Source organism: Cynoglossus semilaevis, chromosome 18 (assembly GCF_000523025.1).
Source record: "Cynoglossus semilaevis isolate Cse_v1.0 chromosome 18, Cse_v1.0, whole genome shotgun sequence".
Taxonomy (NCBI): Eukaryota; Metazoa; Chordata; class Actinopteri; order Pleuronectiformes; family Cynoglossidae; genus Cynoglossus; species Cynoglossus semilaevis.
The window spans coordinates 4,076,901-4,100,948 of NC_024324.1; the positions used below are offsets into that span (position 1 = coordinate 4,076,901).

The window sequence follows — 24,048 nt, forward strand, 5'->3', positions numbered from 1 at the left end:
GAATTGAACCTTCATTTGTCGCTGATGAAGGTTCAGTGAGAAACGGCGTCCGTTTCAGTGGAGCATTTCTTTCTTTCAAATGCAAATCTTTCTCTGCACTGTTCCCTTTCCTTCTCTCTCTCGTCGAAGGCTGTCTAATTGGTGGCATTGTAAAATAAGATATTCAGAATTCCAAGGACTTCTGGGTCCGGACTGGTCCCAGCCTCAGGAATGTCTGGGGGCAGTTCTCTCTTTATTGTAGCACCTGGCTCAGAGTGAAAGATACAATAGACTGTTGGAGAAAAATCAGAAAGAAAAACTTGAACTTTTCTGCGTCGGCAGCTGCGGATGACGCAGCCTCGGAACTCCTCCGGCTGAAAACCAGCCGTTCACAAATCATGTGCAGCTCCGTGTGTGTCCTCGTGGTGAGGCTTCAGGCTCCGAGCCGACAGCAACACAGACATTCCAAACTTAGGGAATACATTTCATAAGGAATATTTTTACACTGTGGATGACATTAAAAACTGTTTTTCCTTCTCTCTAACATCAGTGTCATGCTACTGACAAATGTAAAAAATAATGTTTTTAATTTGTTCCCTGTTCTCGACTCGTACGTCAATTACAGTTGACAAACTTTATGTACAGTTAACCTTTAATTATTTTTGTGTTTACTTTGCTACTCAGTTGACTTTTCATTGGTATATTTGATTAACTTAATGCTATTTAGCTACACCGAGAAGGAAAAAAGACAAAAGCAAGTGTAAAGAGCATGGAATCGTCTGCATAGAGATACATTTTAATTATTAGACTCACTGTGACCCAAGGAGAAGTTTTTTGACTTTTGCACTCATGTCTCTGTTCTTCACCAGTGGGGCCCGCCCCACAGTTTGGGAAACACTGATGTACACCAAGTAAGGCAGACACAGACCTACTTCTTACTACAGTAAACCAACCAGGAAGAATCTGTTTTTCTTTGTTGTGCCGAGCTCTGATTCAAGCGTGTGGTTTCTCTTTCTCTGGGTGCTCAGTCCTTGGTTACCATGGCTGGCTGTCTGGGTGAACACTCTTAAAGCCTGCTGATATATTAGTCCGTGACAATGAGCTACACACAGTTGGTCACACACACACACACACAGCGTCTTTGACTGCGGTGTTGTAAAGGCAGCGAGACCTACACACATCTTAGGAACAAAACAGCAATAACTTGGCTCCGAACACAAAGGCGTTCGCCGGGAGGCCATTTTGTTAGTGTGACTAACGTCTTAACCTTTGTCGTAACAGATGATAAAAAAAGAAAAAAGCTTTTGTACTGGCTAGAATCCTGCAGGTGTCGACAGACCACACACAGGCAGCGTTATAGCATCGTTCACACTGTTCGTCTTCATCCGTCGAGGCGGTTTAATATTTTATTCTCATCTGTGTTTGTGGCCGCTGACTTTTGTGTGTTTGTTGGTCTGCCCTGCAGCAGACCAACAAACACACATCAACTTTAAGTGGCTGCTGAACATCACATCAGTCTTGTTTATTGGCTTCAAATGAGGAGATAAATCCAGTGTGGCTGAAAGATGCAGTTTGGCACCGAGACGTGGAAGTTCACGGCGAACAAAAACTCCCAGGTTCATATTGGTCCTAGAGTACTGTAGTACTACATGGTAAAAATACTTAGTAAACACACAAAAGACGTATTATTATGGTCTAGGACTTGTTGACGTAGCAGCTCTTTCAGGTAGTTAATTTCATTTCTAGGATAAATAATTCAATTATAAAAACATAAATATGCCTCATATTTTACTAAAAAACTTTATGTTCAAACATAAACATTTATGAATCTTTTGGAAAACAACTACACACAGGTGCAAGTTTCGGGTCACCACCCATCATTTGAGAAACACTGACATTTACTTGCTGGTTGGTATTAATGTTCATATGTGTCTAATAAATATCCAGACGTTTCTTAACTGCTATCATTAAAGTACTACTCTAGAGAACATTCTTCAGTGACGGAGAGATTGTTACCAGTTCTCTCCTCAGCCAGGCCAGGGCGCTCTCTATGTCCAGTTTGTGTCCTCCTCCTCCTCCTCTTCCTCCTCCAGCTGCAGCTTCTTCACTGAGGTGGTGCTCAGTCCTGGTCCCGCGGTCCCTGCAGGAGCTCCGGCCGGCTTGTTTACAGTCTTCGAAGGTGGAGGTCTTGCAGGAGAAGTCCCGCAGTCTGGTGAGGACCACTTCCATCATGGTCTGGAGGGTTAGGGTTAGGGTTAGTCGATGTCGGTGTTTCCTCAGCTGTAGTGAAGTTACAGCCTCGTCTGCTCTCCTCTGGCTGAAGATCTCTGCTCTTATGTGGAACTTGTGATCTCCCACTCTCTCCCTCTCTTTTTTTATTGTCTGTTGTCTGTCACTCAAACATGGATCCTCAGCCGTGCTGCGGAGTGTGAATGTGTCGGAGCAGGACTGACGTCAGTGCATTGTCCCCCGGGTCTGACCTAGGGCTTGTTTACCACTTTTAGGGGCCCTTTTACACACAGGGTAAATGGGATGGAGAGGAGGGAGGAGAGAGGTGGTTTCCACGGTGCCAACTCTGGTCCATCCATAAAATGACTAGGATTTTGGCATGTGAAAAGAAGCTGGTGTGGAGACAGAATACATACATACCAAAAGGACTGACGTCAACTGAACAACAACTTAATGTTGATGAGGTTTTGCACCTGGAAAACAGTTGAAATCAATTAATCTTTAACCAAAGAACCCACTTTTTCTTTACTTGTTTTTTTCATTCTAATTCTACTATTCTAATTTTACTAACTTTTCTTTTCATTCTGCTTCATTTAAAATATGCAATTATTTTCATTTGTGTCTTTGGTCGTGTTTTTGCTAACACTGAATTGAAGAGCTAGAAGGATTGTGCTACTTTATGAAGGAGTTGGGAGCGGCAGAGAAGTAATTGGGGGTGGTGCAGAGCATGCGCAGTGACAGTTAATGTAATTCACACATGAGGACGGCCAGGCAGTGGTGACCTGTGCAGTCAGAGTGACAGATGGGTTCAGGGTAGGGGTTCTGGTACAACAGCAATGACCACATTATAATGGTGATGATAATTATCATCACAATGACGATAATGATAACTCCAACCTGTGATGCTAGGGTTTAGGGAAACTCTTGAAGACAGGCGGCTACCATGGAGATTGGATTGTCATCAGGAGCGACCAACATGGAGAATGAGAAGTAATTTGGTTTGATTTGATCCCCAGTGACAACAGTGTGAACAGTCATGTGTAACTAACCCTTTTCGTGCCACTCTCCCCTCAGTCTGCTCCTCTTAGCAACGCAGCACTCCTTTATTCTTTGACTGAGTCTAAACTTGGCAAACAGCAGCCCAAACACCGACCCACTTCTCCGAGTTCACAGTCAACATCCATTGAAACCGGCCCAAGACACAGGGAGCTATTTTTAGAGCCAAGCCGATTCCACTTTTAGAGGTTTTCAACACAGACGTACGTCAGCACGGGGAGAGAATAGGTGAAGGCAGCCAACAGGACTCAGCGTGAGTGGCTCTCCAGGTTAATGCTGTTGTCAAGTAGACAAAGGATCACTGAGATAAGGTCCAGGAGCCGTGACGTCACAGGTGTCAGTGAAGATGTGCTGAAAACAATGGTGAAAAAATAAGGTTGTATTTGAGACAACACTATATAAAGATATGTAAAATACTTAAAAACAAACAATTAAAATGTCTTTCTTTGCTAACTTTACCTTTAGGTTTTATTTGCCTTAAAAATAAAAACATACATTAAAAATGATCTGAGGTGAATACAAAATTGTGGCTGCATTAAATTTGAGTATTTTATTTTGTAGACACAATAATGAATTATTAATTATTAATTAGTATTCAATTTAAAATAACCACAAAGTAACACAAAATGATGCAAAGTTTACTTTATTTCCTGTTACATCACAGTATGAATGTAATAATAAAACTATAGAATGTAATATTTACAATAAGACATCGATCTTTTTATTCTCATTGCCGCCACCTTGTGACATAATAAGGTGAGCGCTATCAAAGCAACAGTTGTCTTTGTTTTTTTCACTATAACTACAGTATTTTTAGCATGTGTGCTACACCTTAGCACTGAGCATGTCTCAGTATAATATAGGTTCTATACAGATTTTTCTAATAACTGCATTTATTTTAATTATTTGATGTTTTTCTACATTTAATTGTGGCTATTTATATGTTAAATTAATTTAAAAATTGGTTTAAAATACAGTACATTTTACCTCTACATTACAGTCTTAATTATCACAGTTTGATATTATTTTATATTTCCCAGTCAGGACCTTCTGGACAAGAAAGGTCTGGAAGGTTGACTGAGGGGCGACCATGTGACGTATCAGGGAGAAAAAGCACACGGCACCGCGTTCGATTACTTAATCATCAAGTGCCGGCTGGACACTACAGAGGGGCGGGGTATGGGGAGGGGGTTGGCGCCGCAAGCCCTTAGGCGCAAACTCAAAATACACTCAGCTGAACTTCGCTGTCTTGACCACACGGGAGTTGATGTTACTAACTGCTTCCTGCAGCATCACAAATGTTGAAACGTCCGTCTCTAATGTTGCACCACATCCTACACTGTTTGCGCTGCGCACAGACTGCGCCGCTGGCGGCGGTGCGTTTGCACACGGCGCAAATAATGTTGGTCACAAGGCTGGTGCAAACATTCAGCTGTTAGCAGCCCGGCTGCTTCCAGAAGCTCCCGCAGCTCCTGGGTGGAAGCAGGTTGAACAGGACATTTGACAGTAGATTTAAAAAAAAAAAATCTATTTTTTAGTTAGTGGTTCCTCTTAGTGACGCAGTTTTACGTTGAACTCCTCCATTTTAACATTATTTTTTGACCCTTTGTGAGTTTTTTTTTTATTTAAGCACTGTTCATCCATTTCATCAGTCATGTCCAAAAGAAAGAATCCGGAAAAACTTCCACTGGTGACAGATGTGAGCAGCACTTACTCCTCCGGCCACAGGTAAACTTTGAACGACTCATTTCTTCTTCTTCTTTTTTATTTTTAATCACCCTGGAATATAGAAAATGCGAGAGACTGTAGCTTTAAAATGTCATCATCTTTGGTTTTATGTCTTAATTTGAGTTACTAATGAGTTTGACCAACTTTCCTGGTCAGACCTTTGGTGCAGTGTTTCTCTGATTTTGTTTTTTAAGTGGAGGATTTTTCAATCCGATCTAATCCGTTTTGAGGGCGTTGGAGGGGGGGCTTGGGGTTAAAGCTGTGTGCAAATATCGCCGACAGCATCACAGTTGAACTGTGAGGGATGTGTGCACAGTACTGCTTCCCTACCACGGCACTGACCATGTTGCTGGACTGGTCTCTGCACACAGCCCTCTGGTGAAACGTTTGTGTTTGTGTGTGTGTGTTTGACAAAGTGTTGTCATTTTGTTTCTGTAATATCCCCCCCAGCTTCTCTCCGTCTTTTAGCTAACAGCCTCCTTCACTATATTTTAGCTTCTCCTTTCTTTGTTTTTAATTTGATTTAATTTTATTATTTTGTTAGATTTTTAGCATTGTGTTGAGTTTTGATAACATTTTGTTTATGACAAACTTTGCTATAATTCTGGCTAATTGTAGCTAAAGTAGCGACTTTATTAGACATTTACCTTTATATTTATATAATTAATTATTAATTTTAAATACTAATATTATTAATTATTTTAAACATATTTAAATCATACATCTTTTTTTGTGTTTTTTTTTTTAACTCAAAGCCACCACTGGTATTTGACTCTGCTTTAAGATCTCAATTCAAGCCAAACTGGCTGGTTGTGTTATTAAGAATCAAACCGACAACCTCACCTCCCTATGATGAGATGATCCCTAACTACACTCTATAACCAATATTTATATATAGGCTCTTGGGTGTGTGTGTGTGTGTTTGTAAAATTCCCACAGCTGTTCTGTTTGACATCTTAGATACACAGAAGCCAGATAATGGGACAACAACTATTTACCACCAGAGGCGGCATAATGTGATGAGTCAGTGTCCACAGCAGGGTTCACTGGTTATGTCTGTAGTAGTGATGACTTTGTTTTTAAAGTAGCGTTTCTTGAGTAAATTATTTAAGTAGAACTCGTGTAAGCGTTCTTAATGATTTGTTCTTAGCTGAAAGATTAACTTATTGCGTGCAGCACTTCCCCTGCAGTCTTTGAGTCTTCAATTTCAAACCAAAGAAATACAGCCCCAAGCCATCACACAGCCTCTTCCACACCCTTGCTAAAGTTTCCCAACTGACTGCCTGTCAAATATTTTCAGGATTGGCTTTTTCCGATCACCCGTCGACATTGTCTTTTAGTAAAAACCTAATAAAAATACTAATATTATTGACTTGATTTTGTTTTTGTTTTTTTGTTATTTTACCTCAGTGTGACCCACCCGGTGGAGAGTAAAGGTGATGTCAAACACTGCCATGACAACAGTCATGCTCAGGCCGACCGTGAGCAGGAGAAGAAGATTGCCAGGAAGAGGCTGTGTGTGGTTTCTGTCGTCTGTGTGGTTTTCATGGTCGGAGAAATACTCGGTAATTTTCATCTTTCAACATTTTATTTCTACATTAACTAATATATATATATACGTATATGTATTATACCTGTAGATTTAAAGAGAGCATGCAGTTGCCTCACCCGTCCTGTAGGGTGCACTGCATTTACCCTGAAGTGATGTTAAAAAAAAAAATAGAACTTCTTGCGTCTTTGCACAGGTGGGTATTTCGCGGGCAGCCTTGCGGTAATGACAGACGCCGCCCACCTACTGGTGGACTTCACCAGCTTCATCATCAGCCTCCTGTCCCTGTGGCTCTCCTCCAGACCCGCTACACACAAGCTCAGCTACGGCTGGCACCGAGCAGGTACTGCTGATCTGTCGGTGTGTGATTGGCTGATCTCTGTTCTGTCCTCACACCAGCCCTCCAACTTGAATTCAATCCCACTTGCAGAGATCCTGGGGGCCCTGCTGTCAATCTTCACCATTTGGTTGGTAACCGGGGTGTTGGTGTACCTGGCTGTCGAGCGCATCATCAGCGACGACTACACCATCGACGGCACCATCATGCTGATAACGTCCGGCTGTGCCGTACTGGTCAATATCATGTAAGTTGAAGAGGAACCAATGTGTGTCACCTGTATCAGTCTGAAGTCAGTGCAGAGCAGCAATTCATCAGCTGTGGGGGTTGAATATGTGCAAATACTCTCTTTACTCTTGGCAGCATGGCCTTCACCCTGCACCAGTCAGGTCACGGCCACAGTCATGGCGGCTCCAGCCACGGTCACAGCCACGGTCACAGCAGCAAAGGTCAAAATGAGGCCATTAACAACCACCTGGATGCGGAGCACAACGCAGGAAATCATGGTAATTAACTGACTTGGCTTCATTTAATTTAATTTAAGCATGACCATGAATATTGCAAAAAATGAAAAAAAAAATTTTTTTAGGAAATTGCAATTTTTGATAATATGAGCAGCAACTAGCCAACAAATGGCTCAAAAATTAGCCAATAAATAAACAGAATATAGTCAAAAAGGCTTACAATTAGAATAAGTTAATCTGACATCACAGTGGATATTGATCCAGTCCAGCCTATTGTAAAGATGTATTAAATTAAAATGTAAAACAAATGATATTCTGGTTCATAGTGATGTGCGTTATTTTCCCATCAGGACGAACGACTCATCAGGCCAACGCCAGCGTGAGAGCCGCCTTTGTTCACGTGGTGGGAGATCTTCTCCAGAGCCTCAGCGTTGTCGTCAGTGCCATCATCATCTTCTTCAAGGTGGAAAACCTCGTATAATCTCATACAAAGTATATATTTCCAGTGAAAAACCAGAATTGCCCTTGTATCAGGATACGTATGGTACGGCCAGATTCTTGCCAGTATACACCCCTAGTCACTGGAAAGGCTTTGACTTTCATGCAGTGAAGGACGTTTCGGGAGAAAATCAGTGAAACGTCTCACTTTCTGTGTGGTCTGTGTTCTTCCAGCCTGAATATAAGATAGCCGACCCCATCTGCACCTTCCTCTTCTCCATATTGGTGCTCTGCACCACCTTCACCATCATGAGAGACATCGTCATCGTCCTGATGGAAGGTGAGGCCAACGCCAGCGTGAGAGCCGCCTTTGTTCACGTGGTGGGAGATCTTCTCCAGAGCCTCAGCGTTGTCGTCAGTGCCATCATCATCTTCTTCAAGGTGGAAAACCTCGTATAATCTCATACAAAGTATATATTTCCAGTGAAAAACCAGAATTGCCCTTGTATCAGGATACGTATGGTACGGCCAGATTCTTGCCAGTATACACCCCTAGTCACTGGAAAGGCTTTGACTTTCATGCAGTGAAGGACGTTTCGGGAGAAAATCAGTGAAACGTCTCACTTTCTGTGTGGTCTGTGTTCTTCCAGCCTGAATATAAGATAGCCGACCCCATCTGCACCTTCCTCTTCTCCATATTGGTGCTCTGCACCACCTTCACCATCATGAGAGACATCGTCATCGTCCTGATGGAAGGTGAGCTCCGACGCTCGCTCCGACGCTCGCTCCGTTCCACTGGTTCTGTGATAATTATTCTTTATACAACAGAGAAGGTTCAACCTTCACTGGACGGAGGCTGCAGCACCAGAGACAACACAGCTGCTGTTGGTTTTATCTGTTAATGTAACCCAACTCTGCAGTTTCTCACCTGCTGTTTTTGCTTAGCGTTATTACAAAGTACATGATGCATGGTGTTATTTAAAAGCTCGGCCCACGCTGCTTAATTAAAGTGCAGTAACCTGAGCAGCTCAGTCGAATGTTACACTTTTTCTAATGTGCTTATTACAAAGATGGATGGACTCGGCTTAATCACATTTGCTTTAAGGGGTCTTTGACTAAATCTATATTATCTTAATGTCCCTGTTCCATCACAGTGAGAATAACTATAGGTTCACTTCTCTGTAATTGTATTCAAACTTGAGGCAAAGTTGTTTTTTTTTCTTATATAGCACAGTTGCATGGTCATGTAGCGGTTTGTCTTGTAGCCTTACAAGATGAAGGTCAAATGTTAGAGTCCAGGCTGGGGGCATGGGCTTACACATAGAACAGCAATCAAATTTTCACATTTTTATTCAAAGTGCAGTGTCACACAATTTGTTTAAAATTAGGTTTCTACTGTAAAACATTGAAAACAAAATAATAGCTTTACCCACTTATTTTATTTATTTATTATTTTTGTCTTTTTCAGGTGCTCCAGCAGGGGTGAGCTACGGCGAGGTGCGAGAAGGTCTGTTAGCAGTGAAGGGGGTCACAGCGGTCCACAACCTTCACATATGGGCCCTCACTATGAACCAGGCTGTCATGACAGCACACGTTGCCATAGGTGAGATGAAACAGGCGTGCAACAATGGTTTTGTTAATTCTCAGGATCAGTCCTATCAGTGTGGGCAGTATTCAGAGGGAGGGGGCTGTGAGGGCAGAATTTGACCTTAAAAATAGGATTTAAAGAATTATTGTTGTAGCATTTGTTTTACAGATATAAAGTTAAACGCTTGTATTTAACGTGTAACTTGTGAAGGAAGTCATTACGTGTGAACGTTCAGTCTGAAGACCGCAGTAATAATCATGTCCTGTTTCTTAGTGTTGACAATAGAGGAGTATCCTTAAACACACACAGGTTGGCTAAACATCAGTAGCTATGATTCCTATGACCTGCTTTTCCTTCTCTTTGCAGACGAATCAGCGGACGCTCAGACTGTGCTCAGTGAAATGACGCAGACTTGTTACTCCACCTTCAACTTCCACTCTGTGACCATCCAGATGGAGAGACAGGCCGACCTGAAACCTGGATGTACCCTGTGTGAGGACCCCAGGAAGTAGGATCTGCCTCTGAAGTAGTACTAGTAATAATAGTAGAATATTGCAAAAATAATTGCACATTTATACTGTTGTTTTGACAATCGCATGATTTTTAAAATTTAAATTTACAACGGATATGCAACATGTATGGACCCAGTAAATCGTAACACTCTCTTCTCTGCTCCCATGTTAAGGTTTTTTTTTTTTTACATGTACTTGTTTTCATTTTTATATATACAGTGTATACTGTATAAAAACAGAAAGTTACTCTGCAGTGTTTACCTTGTGCACATCCAGGACGGTTCTAACAGTATTGATTGTTTTAGATATTAAACCAAACCAAACCAGAACAGCAACACATCCTTCACAAAGCTTTTATATGTAAATAAAGACGGGGAATAATTATTCCTCTGTACGGACTGTGACAAAATGAATGTACCTGTGGTCAGATGTGGGATCGGAAATATATTATTCAATAAAGAAAAAAGTATGTTTATCTCCATGTCCATTCAAGTCTGTTCCACAGGTCATTTTTCTTTTGTGGATGTCATCACCTGGTCTTCATCACCTTTTGCAGTATTGCCCTTTGTGAGCTTGTCTCTGTAAACACCAGAGCTGCCAGTGTTTCTGACACAATAATATTTACGCATATTTCAGTTTTGACCTTTCTGGGCTACTGTAGCTGGCCTACAGTATGCCTTACATGGTTAAAAGGCAATACAATAAAAAAAAAGAACAACATAAAGCATCTGAGTGGTGAGAGCTGAGATTAATGTGTGAGCCAATGCAATACAAATTAATTTGAGATGCAAGACATGTCTACAGTACATTGTACAAAGCTCCTTTTCCAGTCATGCAGCAAAAACGGGAAATAAGAGGTTTATGGAAAATGAAAGGGATTTTCTTTTTCTTCAGGCCTGAGTGGGCCTTAAAAGGGATTAGGATAAGGACGCCTATCACTAAAAAAATGACATTATTCACATTAGTGTTACAATAGAGGCTAGATTTCATACATCACTTAGGCCTGTGACGAATCAATAAATCTCACGAAAATGAAAATAATTACTATAATTTGTTTTCCTCGTCTCCAGGCTGGATGACAAGATCGTTCACTCTTTGCATCGATCTGAGGACATGGGCGCGTTTGTTCCATAGCGGAATGGGCGGGGTGAATCCTCCTGTCAGTCATCCACTCTTTGTATCCGTGGGGGGCGGGCGGGAAGTAGGCGGAGCTGCTGCTGTACCTGCGTACGGACAGGAAATGCGTCACGTGAAGAAGACCGCATGGTAACTTCAGCGGGAAAATGTGGGATTCGAACCGAGCTAACAAGGTAAGCCCAGCCACTTCGTTTGAAAACAAAAAAAAAGTTAACACAACAATATTGCATGTCAACCAAACACATAACACCCGACCTAGTTTTCTTAGCTTGTAGAATAAACTGCATCTCGAAATTTGTTTGGTCGACAAGGTACATACAAACGTAACAGCGTTTGGTCGACAAAGTACATATAAACGGCGCAAAACAGTGTAGGCTAGCAGAAGATGTGGTTCGCTATATCGCAAAAGCTTTATGTCCCAATATTCATTTTAGAAAATACATTTGTATTTATATATATTTTAAAATACGGGCCCACTGAGTGGCGTGTACGTAACAAACTAGGCCTTCCGGTTACGATAGGGAACACGAGGGGCGTTTAGGTGCCATAGGAAATTTGAGAACCGTAAAGATATAGTTATGATAAATATGAGTTTATTGCCTTTGTTAGGGTGAACTTACATGGTGAACTATAAGTAAAGTTAAAATGGCTCGGCAATGACAGAGTTAAGACATTGGGAAAAAGTCGTATAAATTAAAAAGTTTGGAGTTCAGCCGAATCTCCATAACCTCCTATCTGCATAGAGAGCACTGGTTAAGTTGCCAGGATGAGTGAGTGTTACTCTTACAGTCCCCATCTGCTGTGGCTCCTGACCAACTGAGGCGTGCCCTTTTGGAAAGAGTTTTCCCCAGTCTGTTTTCATGGTGTGTTTAATTAGGACACAGGAGCAGTAACACTGAGAGGGTGGAGGCAGGTATACACATTAATATTGTTCTTTCCTGTTGATTATTGGAGTTGGAACAATAACAAATAGTGATTAGTTTTTATTATCCTGCTTGTGCAAGTCCAAAAATGCAAATAGACTACTTGTGTGATTTTTGTTACATATCTAGGGACCATCTCTGGCAATAATACTAATTTTCTTTTACACAGTTGTCTGAAAATACAATCGTACTGGAAGCTTTATTTAAAAAGCTAATTTACATTAAAGTTTTGTCTGAAAGTGAGACATAGAAGCTGTTATAGATATTAAGGACTTGGAATATATTCTAATATATTAACAGATATTAAAAAAAAAACAAAAAAAAAAAAAACTATCCAACCAGGACTCAGTCCTTGAAAATTGCAAGCAATGATCTATGGTATGCTACTCTGTGTTTAGTTTAACAGATAAGAAATTTGAATGATAAAAAGAGTGAAAGGAAATAAACCTTAGGCTATATTCTTTTTTGTCATAAATATGTTTGGCTTCATAAATATGTGAATTAAAATTGAGTTATGATTTGACATAGGTCATATAGAAATAAGTATGTATTAAAACAGCAGAATAAATCGTTTAAAAAAGTAATTGATTATAGTAATTATAACATATTCAGATTTATTTGAATAATAGTTTGACAGAAATGCATATAAAATAATTAGGTATGTGTTTTGTTTCTGACAATCACCAGTAAATGGCGCTGTAACCCTGTTTTTTGAGACCAAATATGCCATGCGCGGTACTTTACCGTAATGACGACTGAGTTGAATGTTTGGTGAGAAGACGTTTAATTCTTAGCATTTTAAAGCATTTTAAAATAAATATATATTTAGAAAATGGGTTAAGTTTTAACTTGGGATATATTTTAAATGTATTTATGTAACTAAAACAATACGAAATGATTTGAACAAACTTGAAGTGGAGGATTTATTTTGTTCATTACGACAAATGATGTCGAACTCTCGCGATACGTGGAGCAGCTGAGCTCCAAGGAGGGAGCAGGGAGACTGGACATGTCAACAAACCAATAGTTTTTCAGCCTACAGGTAACATTTTACTGTGTTTTATAACTTTATGGATACATCAGAATCAAATCTGCGTTGTTGGAGTGTTGTTTGACGCCGATTTGAACAGAAACGAGGCGAATGAAGGGAAATCAGTTGTGTCGCGTGTGTTTGTGGAGTGTCATTAGCTGTGGTTACAACCAGCTGCACTTTCCAGCGTAATTAAATGAAGTCCGTTACTTTGACATCGAGTAAAGTTGTGTTATTTAAATTTCAAAACGACGTCTGGTCACAGAGCAGTCCGATACTGACGCAAATGCATTGTGGTTTTAAAATAACAGCTTTTTACTTATTTTAAAGGCTAAAATTGTTAGCACAGTGGTTAAAACTCATTGAGTGCCAATTTAATAATCCCTATTTCTTTACGTTTAAGTAAATATGTTGCATGTGTAAACCTGTTAAAATCTTTACAACAGTATTTTCTTAGCTTTTCTGGTTTTAGGAGATTACGAAGGAGTTATGTAACTGTACGTCTGAACGAAGGTTTACATAATCATAGCAAACGTGGCCACATGTTACCCTGTACCCCGTTATTACTCAGAAATATAGAGAAAATTGCTCACTTATCCAGAAATACGTCAAAAGCATAATGATTTAACAGTATTTAAATTGGTAAAGTGGAGCAAAAATAGCAGGATAAAGTAAATGGAGGCTTAACAACACCAAAAAAGTTGGTCCAAGTATGAAAATGTTATCATTTGGTCACGTTTGTTATTATTTATTTATGTTTGTTATATTATTTTATTAAGGTTTTAATAGAAATCTAACAATTATTTTGATGTTTCTTTCAGGTTTGGTTCAATTTTCTCTTCCTTGATGATGAGTTCTTCTCAACATTTTATCAAGGCGTGTTAGTGTGTGCTGGTGTGTAATGGCCTGAAGGATAACCTCACCTGGAACTACACCCACATCCCCATTACAATCATCCACCGTCTCCATGACAACCCCTCCAATAGTGACGCCTTTTGGCGCGCAGCCCCAGCAGCCGCCACCGCCGCCGCCACAACCTCCGGCTGCACGGGATGTCAACACGGCCTCATTGTGCCGCATCGGTCAGGAGACGGTCCAAGACATTGTCTTCAGGACCATGGAGATCTTCCAGCTCCTCAGGAACATGCAGGTGAGTCCCACTCCCTCACTCTCTGTTCTCTGCTCAGACAATAAACCAGTTTATTATCACTACATTCACTTGTTTACACTTGACCAAAAACATACGGTGGCAAATTAAATGAAAATGAAAATTGTGTGTCTAATAGTTAACTAGTTTGGTCTCGCCCTGTATTCTGTCTCCCAAATTGCTTTTTTATTTCAGACAGTAGGAGAAGCACAGGTATGAGTCGTAAAATTAATGATACATGAAATGCATTACATACAGCTGCTCCGGTTTTGGAGTCCTGATAATGTGCATAATGGGACTGGAGCACTGAGCCAGACAGAGTCGTTGTTAATGTTATCAGGAGCTCCGGTGCTGGTTTCTGTACAGTTTAAATCTGAGCTATAACTCACACTTTAGAGGAATTGACTTTGCTGCAGCGATACCTGAGAAAATCAATTTTTCACAATTACAGATACATTTGCTCTAAAAATGCACTGGAGTCTATGAAAATAAAGCAGATAGAGTTGTTGTTTTTTTTCTCTCTCACTGTTACTCACTTTCATTTGGTAAATATTTATGATAATCTTCAATATTTAGCCTTCAGTGCTACAGTTTTTAATGACAACAAGTCACTTGGTTCGATGACGTGGTAGAATTCAGAGGACAGCTGTAAGAATTGCTGTGTCAGAGCAGGCTGGAGGTTTTCTCCATGTGCCATAATTACCATGACAGTAGACCAGAAGGAGTTGATGTTATATTTTTGATTGTACAGTGTTTCCATTAAGCTACAGTTTTTAATGACAACAAGTCACTTGGTTCGATGACGTGGGAGAATTCAGGGGACAGCTGTAAGAACAACTTGGGAGACAGTGTTGTTACACTCACAGATAAAGAGAACTATATATATTTTAAAGGAAATTCTTATCAGAGTGTACATCAAAATGAAGTAGAATAATAGAATAATCTCTCTCTCTCTCTGTATCCTGGTAAATATAAATATCTCTTTTTGACTGTGGTGTTATATCTGGTTCGTAATTTATTATATGTATAAAAATACTATTTTCTTTGAATTATTGTACAGAGAGAATTATGTAAAAAAAAAAAAACATGCTGTATGATTAGTTGACTATAATGGAGAGTGGGCAGATAGTGGGTTTCAACTTCAAAAGTCAGGCCGATGGAATTCTCCGAGCGCTTCATTCAGGATGTTAGCCTTTTTATATCACTCCGGTTTGCGGTTCATGTGCAGTTCAGCGCTGACAGTGCTGAGGTCAGCGTGAGTTTATCATGGATGCCGGCCAGCTTTTCTGAGACGCTCCTCCTGCACCATATTAAATCACAGCCCGAGACGAGGCTGAAGCCAGGCGAGCTACCCCAGGGTCGCATAGACACAAAATGCAATGCTGCAACTTGCTTTTTTTTTTTTTTTTTTAAGATCACACGCTGTAATTCTTCATTCATTGTACCTCCCCTACCCCCCCATCCTCTTGTATCTTGTCTGTCTCCCCTGTGTTTCCCCATCTTCCCTCAGCTTGGCCTGAAGGCAGACTTGTTTCATGTTATGCAGAGTGTCTGTAATCACAGTGTTGCCCCGTGGGCTTGTTGATCCCCAGCATCAGAGGAAAAACATATCTCGTTACATGTTTACCTTCATTATAGTTAAAAGCCTGTGATGGTGCCTGACTGTGATGGAGAGAGAAAACATTCAGAGCACTTAACCTTTTGATTGAGTGTGTTTTCAGTCGATGAAATTGTGGCATTATTAAGCTGTCACGATTATATTGTTGCGTGATTGCAGGCATGTTGAACACATTTTTTTTGGCCTCCACTCTGCCTGCAGCAAAAGGAAAGACACTTTTTGTCCCGGGTGTAAATTAAAGCACATATTTTTCCCATTAGATGAATGTTCCACTAATGAACTGTAAACAGTGGGGGAACAACGGGCTCTCTGTGTTGCTGTTGGCAGCGGGGATCAATAATGGTTGCCTTTTATTAGCACTAACAAACTCCTAGCACTGAACTTTACTGGTACTGGTGCTGTTTCCCAACATTTCCCCTTTTGTTCTGCTCTCCAGCTGCCTAATGGAGTCACCTACCACCCTAACACCCACCAGGACCGTCTGGCCAAACTCCAGGAGCACCTTCACATGCTCTCCGTGTTCTTCCGCAAGCTCCGCCTGGTTTACGACAAGTGCAACGACAACTGTGCTGGACTGGACCCTATACCTCCAGAGGTGGGACATGTTTACTTTTTACCAGAAAAGTCTCTTCATTTGGGCATGGAGGACTATCCAACAATCAGATCATTGGTTTTCAAGTACAGTCATTGGTAGAGCGCCATCTGCTGTAGGGGAAGATGTTGTAAACGGTCGGAAAAAAATCTAATGAACAGGAAGGGGGCGCCAAACGTTAGTCTTGCAATTACCAGATTGCCTAGAGCTGACTCAGCATACCTCTGTCCCACTGTAGCCCCGATTGATCCTCTGATAATCAGTGGAATAATAATAGTAATGGTATGTCAGTGTAATTCGTTGAATTAGTGACACAAAAAAATATTTTTTTCAAGTAACTTTTTTCCTTAATCCTGCTTTAATAAAGACGTGATGTGCTCAGTAGGAGACGAATCTGAACTGCAGACTACGAAGCTACGCTTTTCTCAGTTTTTACAGGATCAGGTGTGGCTTCATTCTGATGTTAAAAAAAAATCCACAGAAGTCTCTGGTAAAAGGTTATTGTTATAATGGGAGTGTTACTCCTTAACATTCAGCTTTCAAAGCTTCCAACAATCTGTGGGTCAATCAGGAGTCAAGGACACTCTCGCCACACAGAACGTTCCCTTTTGAAACGGTCTTATCTTTAATAGTACTTTGAGAGAATCCTTTGGTGCTCGGTGGTGCCACTCTGAAAGAGTTGGCGTGAAACTTGGCAAAGCAGATTTGGATTTAAAAACTGCTCCCAGATCACAGAGACAGGCACATGCTGCTGGCTTCAGAACAATTTATAGAGTAATTAAGCAGTCGCACAGTGAAAATAGATATAAGATGTGAGCGGCATCAAACGTGGTTCGAGACGCAGACATCTTTCCCACACTATCAAACATTAGTTGTTTTTTTTTTACTCCTGACCTTTTAATAAACTCTAAGATAGAATCAATTTCTAAAAGTAGAACTGCGGAGTACAGGCTTTCATCTCCTCAAATATGACCTCTGAACGCGGCTAAAGCTAATTAAATTATTTATTATCACTCTCTGACTCTTTATGCACACTGCAGTTTTTTCTTTCTGTATGCAGCAAAAAGGGCTTAAAGGGTTGAAGGTTCCTTTGGCTTTGCGCTGACCCTAAACGTCTCTGTGCCTGGTCGTGTGCTGCCTGTAGGGGGCAGTGTCACAGTGTCTCACAGGAGTTTGGACGCATTTAGTTTGTTAAGCTTGCAGACAAAAAGTTAACAAGTTAATGAGAATGAAGAATCACGGTCATGAGAAAAAAAGTCAACAAATTTTAGGAGCATTTTAGAATAAATTTAAAAGAAATAAGTCCAAGATTGAGATTTTTTTTGGTACTTTATGTGAAAAAAGTTATTAATATAACATTGTACATTTATCGAAATACATTTGCAACAATACTTGAAGTTTCTTAAGGGTAAAGTCTCAGTTTTCTCAGAATTGTGTGTAAAGTTACGTGTAATTTTACGGGAATAAAATCTTAAACATAGAGGACATTTTTGAGGAGTGAAGTGAAAGAAGGTAAACATTTCCAGGAAGGGCAGCTAGTGACGGAGTGAAAGAAGAGTTCCTTCTGTTGTTGTCTGTAGTTGTTCTATTTTTTTTCTTCCAACCACAGCAGGGCTGGACCGGTCCACAGTTTGATTGCCAAACGTCTATAGTGTGGATGTATTGTTATAGCCACGTGGCCCTCGCGCGCACACTCGCACCTTTACCTTGGGGAACTCTTATCTCGGCCTCTCTTTAGTCCAGCCTTGCCACTGCTTGCAGCAGATTGATTGGCCACTTCAGGTGAGTCTCCAGAGTCTCTTTATCGTCCGTTACGGTCACTTCCACCTTCAGGAACAGCAGCAGCAGCTCGGCTCAGCCTGGCGTCACCTCTGTCTGCATGCACAGATGCTCACAAACAGAGCGTACTGCGGAATGTCACACGGGCACTTTTTACTACACACACACACACGCGCGATCACTTATGCAGGCATTAACAAAGTGGCTCGATGACCGTGCCCTCAGTGAGTGGCCATGCCTGCATGGCCTTGCTGTAGACCATGCACCACTGTTTGATTGGATTTATGACTGCGGCAGTCTCTGCTTGGTTCTACAGACTGGCTGTATGACTGCGGCAGTCTCTGCTTGGTTCAACAGACTGGCTCTACAGAGAGGTCTGTGCTGTGAGGCAGTCCTCCTGGTGGAAAATAGTCTGAAATTGGAATAGATTTTTGTCGTGAAGTTTTCTTTTTATATTACATGAACTCAAAAGTGTTCTTAAAATCCTGGGGGATCAGATTTACCTTTTGTTTGCTGTTGTACCCTATATTTAAGGTAGGGGGCACCACAAAAAAGAGTTGAACTTTTTAAAATATGATTGTTAAAAAAATGTACCTTACTGCTTGTTGGAGAACAGTTGATTTTGAGTCTTTGCGTTTTGTTCTATTTTACTTAAAAGTTGTGAATTCTCATTGGTTTATTGTGACATTGAGATTTTTTTTCCTCAAAATATTTCCAGGTATGATATGCTCTTAGAAAGTGTGTTGTAAATTTTTCAGTTTTTAGTCTTTGACTCAGTTCCCCTTGTGTCTGTGATCCGGCCCGATGCTGACCGGCCCGTAGCTCAGCTCTCCTTGTTTGTCTGGGGCAGGGGGGTTGTTGATTTTGGCCCCAGCTCGTATGTCATTTATCATCCCAGAGAATTCAGGTGCCCACCTGACATCTTTGCACTAGTGGCTGCCCAAAACAGGAAGTGGAATCGATGATTCGGGCGGTGTGACCTCAGCGCGGCCTAATTAGCGACAGAGCCGTTTAATGAACAGCTGGAGCGAATGCACACGTCAGCGCTTTCCTCTTCATCTCTCCAGCTGTTGTTTGTCGTCGCTTGGTTGCAACTTTTCCCTTTCCTTCATTCCTGGACTCTTTCACACTTTGTCTCCAAATTCCCCTCTACCTTTTTTTTTTTTTTTTTTTTTTAGTTTTCATCTACTTGATCTTGTTTTTGCAGCTTGAGAACAGTGCACTTTCCGTGACTGAGTCGCTGCTGTTTTCACATCGGCTTCACTTCCATCTCCTGCTCTCTGTTCCTTTTCTTTACACTCCTTTCAATGTTTTTTCCAATTTTCTGTAAAGGACGGCCTTGTCATAACAAGCACTCTTGACTATTTTCATTATTTTCTCTTCTCCTACAATATATATATATATATATTTTCTCATACCTTTTCGTCTGGTTTCACTGAGGTGAGCTGGATAACTCCATCGGCTCATTCTTCTCTGTCAGAGGGAGGAGGAGTTCCTGACTCACGGAGTGCACAGTCGCACACGTATGCCGTACTGCTACATGTGCAATCAATCACACACACTTATACAGCAACACACTCAGCCTCACACTCTACTCAGCACATTTTCATTTCCTCCCCCCCAACAAGCTGCCATCATTTTCCTTCAGTACCTGTTAAAAATGCGACGCGGCATTTTCTCTAGTCGTCAAAAGATCTGATGAACTCTCTTCAAATTTCAGCTTTTAAGGCCACATATTATTCTACTACTTTTATGTGTTTTAACAGATGACGACACACTTCTAGTGCCTCAAGTGTCTACGTTATATTAGCCGCTGTTCATTTAGCGCTGTGCTAAATGAACAGCTGTGCTTAGCTTTTGGTTTGAATATTATTGAAACACAGCAAAAAAAATGACAGATAGCAGTGGCAGTGTGGGTGGGGCTTTTCAGTCAGGGGGGCGGGGTTATTAAAATCACCTGAGGGTGAGATTGACACCTTTTTTTGAGGCACATTTCCAGGTTTCGACAGTTTATAAATGACAACGTATCTGTGTAGTTGTTGAACCTGGAACTGAAGAAGAAGAAGACAGGGACTGAGTAATACGCAGCACATGTCCTCGTTGTCCTTTCTTCCTTCAGAGTCAGAGTTTACAGTAACCGTGGAGCCGAGCCTGGAAACTGACAAAGGCACGGGGAACATTTCCAGATTTTTCTCTGCGCTTCGTCATGCTTCTCATGACTCCGTCCTTTTGTGTCTGCATTTTTTTTTCCTCTTTATTTTTTTTTCACTTTTATACAAAAGACATCTGTCCACCTCTGCTTACATGTTTCTTCTGTCTCCAGCCTTTTGGAGAGAAAAACCCCAAACTTTCATTGTTAGAGTCGGTGCTCCCTGGCCTCCAGATGAAACAGCTTTATTGAATCAGTCTCTCATGTCTGCAGGGCCTCCGGTCCAGCTGCAACATCTCGGGTCAAAAGCCGTAGAAAAACACCAACTGTTTAGTTTTGCATTCTACCATGTGATTATTAGGACAAGGTGTGTATATTTCTGGCTTCCAGGAGTCTCTGCTTGTGTTACAGTCTGCTCATGAGACGTTGTTTTGAAAAGGAAACTTTTCAAATAGATGCTAGTTTCGAGACATTTATTTTTCTTCCATCAGGAATTTTCTTTTTGAAAGCATTCACTGTAAAACATTGCTGCAGAACGTCCTTGTGGCTGCAAACACATTAAAAGCGGTCTCATTTGTCTCAGACCTGCGCAGGAGAATTAGGCCGTAGATTGTGCGAGCGTAAAACTATAAAATTGACTTAGTGTCAACATAACTGATAATATGTATTTCCTGGAAAGGCTGCACAGACGTTTGACTACATTTGCACTGCATGCACTGCATACCAGGCTCTATTTTTTTTTTTTTTTTTGGACCTTTGGATCTTGTATTGCGGCTTCACAAAAATACAAAGTCTAACATTTATCACATATTGTGCCATATATCTTCCTATATCCTTGGCTTTACCAATGTAGAATCACTATGTTCACTGCTCTCCTTATCCCTGACCAACAGGGGGCAGTGTGATGCAGTGACAGGCAGCCCTGTCTGCACGTCGACCTCGCTGTAGTGTCAAGAAGACAAGGTCAAGAACACACAGCATTTAAAACTGAATTAATCTCACAACACTTGCCCCACCCCTCACTCCTCACCCTTCTCCCTCCCTCCCTTCCTCCCTCCCTCGTTTGCTCTCAGCCTCTGTCCCGTTTCTCTCTCTCCACATTAAAGACTCACGAGTGAGACTCAACCCTGTGGTCAAGAGCTTCACATAGAATCCCCATTTTCACCACTTTACGGGAACAAGATTAGACACCGCAGGGATATCTCCTGTGCAGCTCACGGGTCAGACCCCGGCCGCCGCCGCCATAACTCAGCAGCGCTGCTGCAGGTCCCCAACAGAGAGATGTACAAAAATGCAGTACAGTACTTTTAATGTATTCAGACCAGGAGATGAATAAGAGGAGGGAAAGGACACACCAACGGTGCATCAGTGAATACATCTCCTCTCCGATGAGAGCCTTATTTACATAAGCTGTTCACAAAGGTACAAAAAGCTGTAGAAAATTACCAGCTTTAAAAACACGGTGATGTTATGCAAATGAAGTCGCAGGTCTTAAGGTCTTGGCCGCCTGAAGGCAAGTCAAGCTATGGTAATTTTACACCAATTCTTTTATCTGTTAGCTGTGTTTTTTTTGGTGCATTTGTGCTGAGTTAAGGACCAACGTACATGTACATGTTCTCAGTCCAGGGACTGGCATGTTGTAAATAAAATCAGCAATATACTGTAGTGCACTTCCAGGATCTCCAGAATTAAAAATAATAAAAAAATACATTGCATTAAAATATATAGATAAAAAACATGAGCAGTAGTGTGTAAAACTCTAGTAAAGTGTACTGTCAATAACTCAGAATATGGAGGTCTGGAGTTCAGTATGAACTCAGTGAATGCTGTCTTTTATTGATGGCTATGATATGAAGGACGTTGATTTGGAATTTTTTTATATTCGTTGCTGGAACATCCAATGATAATTCCATTAATGTCCCAGCGGCCTCTACAGTTCGCCAACGTACGCTGGTCCAAGGTGAACCATAGTCACGTTGTTGTGTTTCTCTGTTCCGTCCAGCAACTCATACCCTTCGTGGAAGACGACGGCTCCAAACACGACGACCGCCCCGGTGGACAGAGTCGCTCCGCGGCAGAGGACAGGAGAGAAATCACGGAGGTCAACAAGGTACTGTGTGTACTGTGTGTACTCTGGGGTCCTCGCAGGACAAGGCTGTAATGTTTTGATGTCCAACCCGGCTGTAATGAAACAGGAAGGCGTGACTGCTCTCGTGAAATCTTTAATCATTGCTTTGAAATGATCAAAACATCATCACCTGAGGCTGAGGCCAAACATTAAAAACCCGTCCACAGTCTGAAGGAGCAGCCGTGATCATGAGGCCTGGGGGGTCATTACAGAGGAGTAATTTAATACCCACTGTAATTAACCTGGGGCTTTAATGATCAGCCCTCTGTTATTGTGATAGTAACGATCCTGGCTGTCAGTATGAGCCGCGCACGAGACAAAATTAAAGCGGCTACACTTGATAAACTTTACTGTGTGCTGTTAAAGCGTGTGTGTTTAAAGGTGATCATCTGGGTGAAGGGCTGTTAATAGGATGTATTTGTTACCATGAAAGTCGCACAAACCCGTCCGTGCTCTTCAGGGAGACTTGGGCAACTCCGGGGAGATCGTCCTAATCTGCCCCCTAACTTAGGAGCAGCATGAACTTATCTGATTCACCGGACCAGCTATTCACCAAATGGAACTGTTTTGGCAGGGCTTTCAGAAAATAGACCAGCGTCAGTGTTTGTTCTTTTAGGCCAGATGGTAAGAGTTCCCCCCTGTACCCCCGCCCCTCAAAAAATTGTTGGGGTTGACATAGATTGGTGTTGGCAACGAGGACACTGTGGTGTAGTCGGGCAATTATTGTAAATTTATTTTGTATTGCACGTACTCCTTAATCCACCATGGTGGAAATTAGAAAAAGATAAATTAAGATTGTTTGCAAATTTACAGATTATATTCAGGTGAATGAAAAGTCGAGTTATCCAATCCTGTTAACAGAATGGTCTCCAAAGTGGGGGTCGGGGTCAGCTCTGAGGTGCAGAGCTATGGACAGGGAGGTAGAAAGGCAAATTAACTTTAGTAAAAAAAACATATTTCATTATTTGTCCCACATTAGGAACTCGTGCTGATTGGCAGTTTAATTTGTTCTGATTTGATCCCTTTGACCTTTTAACCTTTGCACCATTAGATGGTTTAATCTTCTGTTTGGCAACACTGACATGTTGAATATGTGTTTATAAAACTGACCTGTAAATTCATGGGATACATTAGTATTTGGAGTTTTACTTCACGTTTGTGTACATAAACAGACACAGCGTGCGGCGGTGTCCTTCCTCCGTCTTCTCAGAAGTACGATTGTGTTTACATTTGCCTTCACACTTGATTACAGTGTGTGTTCCTTCTCTTTTTCTCGGTCCGGCTATACTGCCTGAATGTGTGTGTGTGTGTGTGTGTTGCGGTGATAATGGTCCAAGGTCAGGCGTGTCAGCTGCAGATGAGATGAGAATTGGTTATTTTTAAGAGCTCAGCGCTGCCCCTCTGGCTGCTCTAAAAAGTCCACGGTGACTGTCGTTGCTCACCCACCTCACCTCACCTCACATACTGTATAGATGGGAAAGCGTGGGACACGAACAGGCAAACAGAATATTTAACGCATACGTCTGCAATCGTGTACTTAAATACTTTGAGATTTACTCCCTGTACTTGCTATTCCTCCGTCATCTCGGTGACAGTTCATAAACCACGCTGCACCGGGCTGGATGTGAGGAGTCGTTTTGTCCTATTAGAGACCTGTGTACGCAA

General features: G+C 41.4%; 3 protein-coding genes across 4 annotated transcripts in view; 2 read left to right on the plus strand and 1 right to left on the minus strand.

Annotated features, from left to right (window-relative positions):
- Nucleotides 1–3,881, minus strand: part of LOC103394049 (glutamate-rich protein 4) — a 4,253-nt gene extending 372 nt beyond the window's left edge. The window contains exon 1 of the mRNA XM_008331184.3: nt 1,996–3,881. Within this exon, the coding sequence (XP_008329406.1) occupies nt 1,996–2,211 (216 nt within the window). The 5' untranslated portion in view covers nt 2,212–3,881. The remainder of the gene's footprint in view (nt 1–1,995) is intronic.
- A 590-nt stretch (nt 3,882–4,471) lies between these two features.
- slc30a8 (solute carrier family 30 member 8) lies at nt 4,472–10,389 on the plus strand. The gene is made up of 10 exons (XM_025065082.1): nt 4,472–4,992; nt 6,403–6,557; nt 6,738–6,884; nt 6,972–7,125; nt 7,242–7,384; nt 7,693–7,805; nt 8,015–8,221; nt 8,431–8,536; nt 9,249–9,383; nt 9,735–10,389. The coding sequence occupies exons 1-10, from the start codon at nt 4,919–4,921 to the stop codon at nt 9,878–9,880; spliced, it is 1,380 nt and encodes a 459-aa protein (XP_024920850.1). The 5' UTR covers nt 4,472–4,918; the 3' UTR covers nt 9,881–10,389.
- Nucleotides 10,390–11,078: 689 nt separating this feature from the next.
- The window catches only part of med30 (mediator complex subunit 30), a 30,159-nt gene continuing 17,189 nt past the window's right edge, over nt 11,079–24,048 (plus strand). Inside the window, exons 1-4 of one of the 2 annotated variants that reach the window (XM_008331180.3) lie at nt 11,079–11,190; nt 13,792–14,120; nt 16,172–16,330; nt 22,258–22,365. In XM_008331180.3, coding sequence (XP_008329402.1) covers nt 13,938–14,120; nt 16,172–16,330; nt 22,258–22,365 — 450 coding nt within the window. In that variant the 5' untranslated portion in view covers nt 11,079–11,190; nt 13,792–13,937. Of the gene's footprint in view, nt 11,191–12,842; nt 12,983–13,791; nt 14,121–16,171; nt 16,331–22,257; nt 22,366–24,048 lie in introns of those variants that run through there. The other variant, XM_008331181.3, reaches the window with a different exon arrangement.

Bases quoted from the DNA above. Each gene is read 5' to 3' on its own strand.
- slc30a8 (XM_025065082.1), top strand. From the start codon at position 4,919: ATGTCCAAAAGAAAGAATCCGGAAAAACTTCCACTGGTGACAGATGTG. The intron at 7,126-7,241 runs GTAAGTTGAAGA...TACTCTTGGCAG, and splicing joins GCCGTACTGGTCAATATCAT to CATGGCCTTCACCCTGCACC. The intron at 7,806-8,014 runs GTGGAAAACCTC...GTGTTCTTCCAG, and splicing joins CCATCATCATCTTCTTCAAG to CCTGAATATAAGATAGCCGA.